The sequence below is a fragment of the Lynx rufus genome, unplaced genomic scaffold (genome assembly GCF_022079265.1).
Source record: "Lynx rufus isolate CCGP_SWC_20201006 ecotype Redwood Valley unplaced genomic scaffold, mLynRuf1.p SCAF_9, whole genome shotgun sequence".
Taxonomy (NCBI): domain Eukaryota; kingdom Metazoa; phylum Chordata; class Mammalia; order Carnivora; family Felidae; genus Lynx; species Lynx rufus.
The window spans coordinates 16872613-16883062 of record NW_025814897.1 but is presented as its reverse complement, the minus strand read 5'-3'; the positions used below and the strand labels follow the sequence as shown (position 1 = coordinate 16883062).

Below are 10450 nucleotides of genomic sequence, written 5' to 3'. Positions count from 1 at the left end.
ACTCGGTGCTGTCCCGGAGAGTAAGCTGTCCGGCACCAAGGCACGGAGCTCTGTGCATCCACGCAGGTGGGCCCAGCTTGTGCCCCTTGGAGCCTGAAGCTTTCCAATGCTCCCAGGAGGCATCAGAGAGAGACGCCCCAAGTTTAACTGGCCTGACCCCCTTCCCCAGGGAAGCCCTGTGAACCTGAGCCAAAGGGCTGGTGTGCACTTGTTTACTGTGTAAGCAAGAGTAGAAGAATGTCTGATGTACAGTGGAACCTTGTACAGAATAAATAATAGCTTTGAGAAAGAAGTTGGTAAGTGACGGCATCTTGATTTGGGAAGGGTCTGCACCCAGGAAGAGCTATGAGCCTGTTAGTCGCCACATGTTTTACTGCTACCACCAGACTGTAAATTCCAAGTTCTTGAAAAAGTTGCCCACTTTTCAGTCTAAACTTCCCAACTCTACAAAACTGAAATAGTGCACGTTTTGAATGCTCTCCTCACCCGTATTCACCGATCAACATTTTGCCAGGCTGGTTTACATATACTTTGTTCTTGGGGGCCAAACATGTAGTGGTGAGGTGCCCTCACCACCTCTAAATACTTCAGCATGCGTCTCCTGAGAGTAAGGACATTCTCCCACATAACCTCAATATCGTCTTCACACCGAAGAAAATTAGCATATCTACTAGACATTTCCACCATCTGCCATTTAACTGCTGGCGTGGGCACTGTTGACACTTGGGCGTCTTGTACAGACCTAGAATGAGCCACAACTGGTGTCTCCAGCAGAGGCTGGGTATAACAGAGTTTGCTCTTGGAGCAGAGTGGCTGTACCTGGATGTGGAGGAATAAAAGACTTGGCCCTTGATGAACACGAGACTCTGACTTGCCCTATTAATACCTAGAAACAGCCGCTTTTATGCTGAAGGTTTTGTTCTCCAAGGTGCTTTTTTTCAAGACTTAAAAACAGATTTAACCCTTTAGAGAGAATGCTTTTTTGGAGCACTCGGGGACTTGTCTCCTTTGGTTTTGTCTTTTAACTCTTAGTACAATTTAGATTTTTCCCTTTCTGCCACTGATTTTAGAACTCTGGAAGCTGAAGCCTCCGCCAGCTGAACTTGAGAGTATTTTATTGGGGTTTTTCCTAACTGCCTCCCTGCTCCAGACACTGAAAAATCAAGGCCTGTCTATCGCATCTTTGCTGAGACCGCAGTGCCTGCTGTCAAACGCCTCACGTGGGATGAGACCGTGCTGGGAGCATCTCTCCTGGGCATTTTCCAAGAGTGGGAAAAACATCGACTCAAACCTTGGGATTTCTCCCTGACAGGCCCTGGAAGTGGCCTGACCCAGGGTAAGGTTTTAAATGCAGATGATTTCCCCCAAACCACAAGTCAACAGGATGCTCTTCAAGGTGGAAACAGGCTTCTAGCGAAGCGGATGGGTGAGCCCCAAATCACTGTAACCTGCTGTACCTCTCAACCAGTTTTTCACTGGATGTGGAAGCCACCGCGGCCTTTTTGTGGTCTCCCACAGGGGAGCAGACGGCTACAGGCAGCCCACTCCACCCTTGCACCCAGCTCTCCCTTCTGTACTTAACCTATGGCGCTTTCTCGTTCCCATGGCAACAGGTCCTAATGCTACCCAGATCCCAAACACAATCTGTCCCCCACGTTTCTTTATCCATCAGCTTTGCCTCCTAGCAACTGGAATTTCTTCCCCCACTCTTTGCTTATGTTCCAGCGGGCCTCTCCCTGGGGGAGGGAGGGAGTTCTCCTCCCCCCCCACCCCCACAAGTGCTCTTGTGTGACCTTGAGCAAGAACCTCCCTCTTTCTGGGCCTTGTGCCTCGTCTGCATTAAGGAGATTGGACCTTGAAGTTCTCGGCCCAAGTGTCCTCTTTCTAAGTCACTTCTTGTCTAAGTACATGCCTCCAAGTCCCAAGTTAGGGGGCCTTACATGCCTCTGGTTCCGTGATTCCAGCTTATAGAGTTACTCTAGATTTTTTTTTTTTTTTTTTTTTAATGACCAGCGCTCAGAAAATACTTTTTTCTGTAAAGCTTTAGCATCAGGACCACAGAGGTCACCTTGTCCACCTTCTCACTTTTCCAGTGAGGACACGAGCACTAGAGAAGGCTTGTCCAAGTCCCTGGTTTGTCAGTGGCAGAGGCGGGACAGTTCCCTTTCCATCTGAGTACTCTGCCTTTGGGTGAATAATTGACACCTTTTTGCAGGACTTTATGCAGCAGATTTTCCAACCTCGTGTCTGTTAGGAACTGAGCTGAACGGCAGGATAGCAAGGGAGCTCCCAACTCGACACATCCACACACACCCGAGAGCAAAACCAGCACAATCTATCACCTACCTGGGCCCCAGCAGGGACTGGGCCCGGCACCTCTGAGGGCCCCCATCCTTCATCGCTCTATAGGCAGAAACAAGCACCAGGGTGGGAGGCAGGAGGCAGCAGAAAGAGACTAGTATTTTCAGCACAAGCAAATTATTTAATCTCTCTGAGCCTCGCAGTTTCCTTCTCTGTAATCCGAACATAACAATACCTACTCAGAGTTGTGAGTGTCTGGAACATACTAGGTACTCAGCTGTGCATTTCACACACACACACACACACACACACACACACACACACACACAATTTCCAGGACTGTACCATCAACATTCCATTCACATTCTCTTAGTGGGTGATGCTCAGCCAGTGTTTGGTTCCCCAGCCTCCCAGGATGCCCGTGCCGCCTTTTCTCCTCCGAACAACATACGATAAAGGCTCGGAATGCCGAGTAAGTTTAGCATTGCCCAAACCAAGCAGAATTCTTGACGTGGAGCCACAGTATGGACGACCCAAATCCAAGGGATGAGCATTTCTGATTTCTTGATACTCAGCATCGCCTGCCTCTCGGACATAGTGGAAGGTTGGCTGGGATTGCACTGCCATGGGATGAGGGTCAAGGCTAGGGGTGGCGGTGAACAAGGAGAGGAGGAGTAAAATTGGCAGATTTGGGTGGGCAAGGAGAAGTCGGGTCCTAATGCACACCTCTGGTGCCGGCCCTGAGCACAAGGAAAAATAAGGCATTCCAGATGAAAGTTGAGCCTGGACACAGCGTGTTCCAGGGACAACGAACGGGCTGGTCTGGCTGGAGTGGAAGTGTGAGCTAGAGAACCAGCAGGAGAGAATGCTAGAGAGCCGGAGTCCCAGAGTATTAACAGCCAACCTCGGTCTGGCCTCTCCCTTCCTGGTAAAAGAAGAACCACAGAGAGCCAAGGAGAGAGAACTGTGTGTGGGGTCAGCATGGGGGGCTACAGGAAGAAGCTATGCTTTCAGGAATACAAGCAGAAGCCCAAGGGAGCCAGAAACTCCAAGTTTCCCTTGCCCAGAGGACGGCCGTGGGCAACAGCAAAGCCAGAGAGAAGCTTCCCACACAGCCTCTGGAAAACTGTACCCTGTGCTCACAGATGAAAAGACAAATAAGGTCTCAGTGTTACTATGGAAATACTTTTGACCTCTCAGACCCTCTAAAAGCAGTCCCCATCCGAGGGTCCAAGAAAGAAAGGCTTGCCCCCCTATACAAAAGCAGCCCAAGGCCCCCCAGGGGAGGAATGGAGAAGAACCTGGGGGTGAAGGGTCTCCCCTGAGTATGAGGATAGCTGCCTTAGGAAACACAGAACCTATCTCTGTTGTCCCTTTTCTCCTCTCTGGGTTTCTGGCTTTGTTCCCCTCTGTCACCAACATGCCTCAGCCCCAGTGCAGGGCGAAAGTGGCGTGCCACAGAGAACACTTTGGAGCCTTGGTGCCATCATTCGTGAAATGATTATGCTACCTCATAGCGCGACCTAAGGAGGGGAAACCAGTAAGACTTCCTGCCCAGGGCCTACTACATAATGTTCTGCAAACGGTAGCCAGAAATGTCATTACACTGCCCCCGCCCCCACCCTGTCCTGCCCTGCCCGACTCAGCCTGAGCATGGCTAACACAAAACCCGTTAACAAGCCCTTTGCTCTCTCCCGGAGGACAGCTGGGCCAGGCTGGGTTTTTCCAAGAGAATGTCGTCACAGAGGAAGAGGCATGAAGTGGTCCAGGTGGCAGAGTGTGGGTTTTCTATCCTGCAGCAGCAAATGGCACGGACCGCCAGACTCCACCGCCTAGCTGAGGGCCTGCCCCTGTCCAAGGACTTGGCTCCTCTTCTCCTCTGCCCTTTTTCTGCAGCCTAAAGGGCCCGGGAAAAGGCAGCCAGCCCCTGAAGCTCCCCTAGTCACATCGGCACAGACAGAAGAAGCCCATACATACGACGTTTTTCCTATACTGGCTTATCTCCTTGTCCTGGTCACACCGGTGCTTTAACAGGGAGCTTCCAAAGACCCAGGCTTGGCTAAATGCCCCAGTCCCCGGATGGGAGGGCAGCAGGTTTTTTCCAGGGCCCTTAGCAGGTTTTTCATAGGCCTTAAAGCTGCCAAACCTTGACACCTAGCTTCTAAGGCTCCCTTATGCCTGCATTGTCCTCCTTCCCACCCACCCCAGCTCACTCGGTACTTTGGGTGAGGTTAGGAAAGTGGGGTGTCCAGTTCCCCTGGTCACACCCCCACCGAGCACCTGGTTTCCTCTGCAGGGTGTCCTCCACCACTGCCTGTGCCTTTAAGGACTGCTGCCCTGAGCCAAGCTCTTGACCTCAGCATCCTCAGCTGAGTTGGATTAAGGGACCCTTTCATGCCTTTGCGAATTCCTTGCGCCTGCGTCCTTCCCCCACACAGAGACCGAGTAGCCAGTAGCCTGAACCGGTCCGCCAAGGGCCGTCTGAAAGTCAGTCTAGTCTGGCAGCCCTTCCCCCAAGGGAGCAGAGGCTGCCCCTTGATAGGCAGTTTCGGATCAGAGAGTGGGCCCTTGGCGGTCTTGGGCTATCACAGGGACTCCAGGAAAGCCATGCAGAGCCTTGAGCCATGAAGGAACGCTCAGATATCATCCTCTGTGCGGAGGCGACAGAGCTGAGCAAGGTAAGGGTCCCATAGGACCCCTCTCCCAAGACCCAGACCGCTGCCTAGGGCTGGCCGTGCCCAGAGGACACGCCAGCCAGGCAGTGCCACCACTGGCCCCCAGCCCTCAAGACTTTCCCTTTCAGACTGAGTTCTGCAATCCTGCTTTTGAGCCTGAATCAGGGCCTCCCCCACCGGCCTTCCGGGAGGATGCCAGCTGCAGCGTCCCGGCTCCCTGGCATGGTAACCATCTCGGGGGTGACCGGGGGAGAACAGGCCCAGGAGCTGAGAGCCCAAGGGGCCCTCAAAATCCCACCCCGCACGCCCACAGGTCGGCGGCCCCGAGGGCTGCAGCCAGATTGTCACTTCTCCTGGCTCTGTGTCCTCCTGCTGGCCAGCCTCCTGCTCCTGCTGCTCGGGCTTCTGGTGGCCATCATTCTAGCCCGTGAGTACCGGGCCCTGCTTGGGTTGAAAGTGCTCTTGAATGAGATTCCATGTGCCACTCTATTCATCACCCCTAGAGAACCAGCTCCTCTGAATCCCACTCCCCCATCTTCTTCCCTCCAGAGCTGCAGACTACACCCCTGCCTGGGGCCTCCTATCACCCACTGCCCACCCAAGGCTTCACCACCACCACCACCACCACCACCACCACCACCACCACCACCCCTACCACTCCCACCCCCTCTCCAGCAACAGGGAACCCTAAAGGACAGCTGAAGGAGGCAGGCATGAGCCCCTCACCCCAGTCCTGTGAGTACCCAGGGAAGATCTTCCTGGAGAAGAGCCCAAGATGGCAGGAGGAAGGGGGGCTAGGAAGAGGAACCTTGGAAATAAAAGGGTCTCTCTCCTTTTGAGCTCTGAACTCTAACCTTCATCTCTGCAGCCTGTGGGGGCCTCCTCCCTGGCCCAAGGGGCTTCTTCAGCAGCCCCAACTACCCAGACCCTTACCCACCCAACGCCCACTGCGTGTGGCATATCCAGGTGGCCGCAGGCCATGCAGTACAACTCAAGATTGAAGCGCTCAGCATGGAAAGCGTGGCCTCCTGTCTTTTCGATCGTTTGGAAATCTCCCCTGAGCCTGAGGGCCCCCTCCTCAGGTGGGTCCCCCTGCCCCCAGGAGATCTCACCGCTGCCCTGCGTTGCCGTCTAGAGGGCAGAACCAGGGAGCAGCGTTGGGAAAGACTGGGCTGGAAGGACACCGAGAGACCTGACCTCTGGACCCAGCTCTGCCCCGTGCCTGCTGTATGACCTTGGGAAGGTCACCCTCCCCTCTCTGTCAAATGGGGCCCCCACCTATCTTACCCATGAATAAATGCCACAAGGATGGATATGCAGGTCAGGAAAGCCAGAGCTCCCCAGGAAATGAAAGGGCCCCTTTTGACCGCATCGCCACCGGTTCAGGGCTTGAAGAAAGAGGACCACAGGGCCCGGGCAGCCCCCAATCTGGCTGGCCCTGGGCTCTGAGCCTCCATGGCGCCCAACCTGGCTTCTTGCAGAGTGTGTGGGAAGGTGCCTCCCCCTACACTCAACACCAACGCCAGCCGCCTCCGGGTGGCCTTCGTCTCTGACAGTAGTGTGGAAGGATCTGGTTTCCATGCCTGGTACCAGGCTGTGACCCCCGGGAACGGTGAGTGTTTTCCCACCATGTCTCTGGCTACCTCTCAAGTGTCTCCACGCCCCTCCAGCACTGGCCAAAGGGGTGGAGACTCGGGGGGACAGGGGGGTTCTGAATCCAGATGCCCCTCCCCAGGGAACTGTGCTCATGACGAGTTCCCCTGTGACCAGCTCGTCTGCCTGCTACCTGACTCAATGTGTGACGGTTTTGCCAACTGTGCTGACGGCAGCGATGAGGCCAACTGCAGCACCAAGCTCTTGGGTACGGGCCCCGCCAGGCACAGGGCATGTACTGTCTTCGGGCATCTGCTTCGGGTTCGGCCTGAGCTCCCCAGCTCTGGCCCAGCCCCAAGCTTGCCAGGGCATTCTTCTGGCCCATACCTTGCTTCCTCATGGGCCTGGCCAAAAACTCTCCCCTGCGGTCCCTGCCAGCCCGACTGGGCGAAGGCACAGACAGACCCTGGCAGACTCACCAGCCCCTCCTCCTCTCCGCAGGGTGTGGGGGGAATCTGACTGGGCTCCAGGGCACTTTCTCTGCTCCCAGCTACCTGCAGAGGTACCCTCACCAACAGGTAAGCCAGCGGTCCACGGGGAGGGCGGTGTGGCACACGTGGGCACACCTGTGCCCCCAGTTTGTGTGACTGGGAACGGCATGGGAGACACTGCCTTCTTCTTGGGAAGATCAGAGCTCAAACAGGCAGAAAGGGAACCGTATTTAGCGTTTACTAGGTGGCCAGGTAAGTTTCCCCTGCTGGGTAAACTTATCTCTCAGAGCAGACAAGTTAAAGGGCCTTTGATAAGAGCTATCCTTAGGAGGATAGGAAAGGGCGGGGCTGCACCCGCCCGCACCCTACCCAGCCTGCAGCAGGGAGGGAACCCTCCTGGAGCTCAGCCTGGATGCCCAGACGGGGATGGGAGAAGGGACCCTCGAACTACTCCATCCGTGCCTTCCCCCAGCTTTGCACCTGGCATATCTCGGTGCCTGCGGGACGTGGCGTGGAATTGCAGCTGCACAACTTCAGCCTAGAAGCTCAGGACGAGTGCGAGCTGGACTACGTGGCGGTGTATGAGACCAGCACCTCAGGGGCCCTGGGCCTCCTGGGCAGGTAGCAGCAGAGCAGGAGCCCCGGATACATCCCATCCTTCCTTCTGCTCTAAGCCAGAGGTCTCTTCACTGTCGCCCTAGGAAAAGGCTTGTCCTTGCTCAGCCCAAAGCCTTTGCTCCACATTGCCCTTCTGCGGAAGGTCAGCGCCCTCCCTTCCTGCCTCTCCTGCCCCGAAGGGCCTGTTCCACTTCCCCTCACACCCTCCCTGGTTTTTCCCATCCCCAGCTGGCTCGAGTTCAAGCAGTTTGCTTAATTCCTCGTCTACTCCATATGTGTGTCTTCTTCTCGGGGGCCCTAAGCTCCATGAGTCAGCGGCCATGTGTCCCATCCCCTCTGGCATCGCCCCGAGTGCCAGTCAGAGTGACGCCTGTGGGAACACCCCGGGTCTCCGAGGGCCCCCTGCCCAGGTCTGCTCTCCGCCTTGGGCAGGTTCTGTGGAGCGGAGCCACCACCTCGCCTCATCTCCTCCAGCCACCAGCTGGTGGTGCTCTTTAGGACAGACCGTGGCATCAGCAGTGGGGGCTTCTCTGCCACCTACAGGGCCCTCAATGCCACAGAGAGTAGGTGCCCCGGGGTGAGTGGGCGTGGGCGGTACGGCTGCCTCTGGGAGAACGAGGAAGGGCTCTGGACCTTGGTCGGGGCACCGTGAAGGCAGTGTGGGGACACAGGCACATCCCAGGGCACTGCCACGTCCCCTCTGCCTCCAGATCCCTGTGGGCCCGGAGAGTTCTCCTGCCGCGATGGAGGGTGTAAGAGTCTGCAGTGGATGTGTGACACGTGGAGAGACTGCACAGATAGCAGCAATGGCAACTGCAGCAGCCCCTTGCTCCCGCCCCCAGGTGAGAAGCCTGGCCCAGAGCACCGTGGGCAGGGCGCGGCAGGTCTGAGCCAGCTGGGTGCCTGTTCATAGCGACCCTACAGGTTGTCCTAACGGACACCCTTGTCCTCCCTGATGGAGAGTTCCCCATCCTGACTCAGGGGCCACTCCACAGAGTCCGGGAGGGACTCTCACCCAGTGGTGGCAATGGTACTTAATGTCACCCCCGAGGGAAGTGGGAATCAGGGAGTCAGTGGGTGGGGCTTCAAGAACCAGCCCAGCCTTGGGGCGCCTGGGTGGCTCAGTCGGCTGAGCGTCCGATTGTTGGTTTCCGCTCGGGTCATGATCTTGCGGTGCGTGGGTTTGAGCCCCATGCTGCTGGTGTGGGTCCTGCTTGTGGTTCCCTCTCTCTCTCCCTCGCTCTCCCTCTCTCAAAATAAATGAACAAATTCAAAAAAGAAAAGAAAAGGGGGCGCCTGGGAGGCTCAGTCGGTTGAGCGTCCGACTTCTGCTCAGGTCACGATCTCACAGTTTGTGGGTTCGAGCCCCCCGTCGGGCTCTGTGCTGACGGCTCAGAGCCTGGAGCCTGCTTCGGATTCTGTGTCTCCCTCTCTCTCTGCCCCTCTGCCGCTCACACTCACTCTTTCTCTCAAAAATAAACATTTAAAAAAAAATTTTTTTAAGAAAAGAACCAGCCCAGCCTTGTCACACAAAGAGCTCCTCTCCACAGCCCACCTCAGAGATGAAGGTGAGGGCCACCTGGCTGGCTCAGTCAGTAGAGCATGTGACTCCTGGTCTCAGGGTCATGAGTTCAAGCCCCATGTTGGGTGAGGAGCCTATTAAAAAAAAAAAGGGAAGAAAAAAAAAAGCAGAAGAAGATGGAGGTGAGAGCAGAGAGTTCCTTCTGGATGCCGAGCAGTCCCTGCCAGTGTCAGTGCCCCATGCTCTGAGAGATTGAAAAGACACCTGCATGATGCCCAGGGCTGGCAAAGGATATTTGGGCAGGCTCTCTAGGATGACAGAACCCGCGATATGTGCAAAGCATCTCTCCACGTTATTGCCTTTGATTCCCACAACAATGCCCATCTGGCCCAGAGAGAGCAATGTAGTGACTTGCCCCAGGTCATCGGCCAGTGTATCCCCACAGTGATTGTCCCCTCCCGCCCCTACAGAGCTGGCCTGTGAACCCGTCCAGGTGGAGATGTGCATCGGCCTGAGCTACAACGCCACAGCCTTCCCTAACATCTGGGTGGGCATGGCCACCCAGGAGGAAGTGATGGAGGTCCTCAGAAGTTACAAGGTGCTCCGGGCAGAGATCGGGAGGGACACCCCCCCTGCCCCCGCCCCCGCCGGAAGTGGAGGGAGCTGTGAGAGTGTGGCTCCTGAGCGCTGATCTCCTCCTTCCACAGAGCCTGACAAGTCTACCCTGTTACCAGAACTTCCGGAGGCTCCTCTGTGGGCTGCTTGTGCCCCATTGCACCCCCACAGGCAGCGTCCTTCCCCCTTGCCGCTCTGTCTGCCAGGAGGCAGAGCTCCAGTGCCAGTCCGGCCTGGCTCTACTGGGCACCCCCTGGCCTTTCAACTGCAACAGGCTGCCTGAGGCGGCTGGCCTGGAGGCTTGTGCCCAGCCCTGACCCTGAAGCAGGCACCTGCCCTCTGCCTGCCCATCCACCTTTGCCTATCAGGGCGGGCAGGCAGGGGACTCTGCCCATCCTCTCTGGAGCCTCCCAGGGAGGGGAAGAGGAGTCCCCAGAGGGGCTGATGGAAGCTTCCCTGTCCCTTTACTTGCCCCAGCTCCACACCGTGCCATTGACAGTGAGGACTGCTTCCCACCCAAGCCTCTGACCCCCATTTCCTGTCTTCTGCCCTCCCCTCGCCACCTCCTGTTTCAGGTTCTCCATCACCTGCCTTTTGACTTTTTTCATTTATTCAACAAAAATGTATTGAGTGCC

At 56.2% G+C, this 10450-nt stretch overlaps 1 protein-coding gene across 1 annotated transcript; it reads left to right on the top strand.

The window, feature by feature from the left end:
* The first annotated feature begins 4925 nt into the window (after positions 1-4925).
* MFRP (membrane frizzled-related protein) lies at positions 4926-10132 on the top strand. Its single transcript, XM_047070087.1, has 13 exons — positions 4926-4979; positions 5105-5201; positions 5290-5403; positions 5526-5711; positions 5845-6058; positions 6458-6588; positions 6712-6837; positions 7071-7147; positions 7533-7681; positions 8111-8241; positions 8389-8520; positions 9671-9798; positions 9908-10132. The coding sequence occupies exons 1-13, from the start codon at positions 4926-4928 to the stop codon at positions 10130-10132; spliced, it is 1764 nt and encodes a 587-aa protein (XP_046926043.1).
* The last annotated feature ends 318 nt before the right edge of the window (positions 10133-10450 follow it).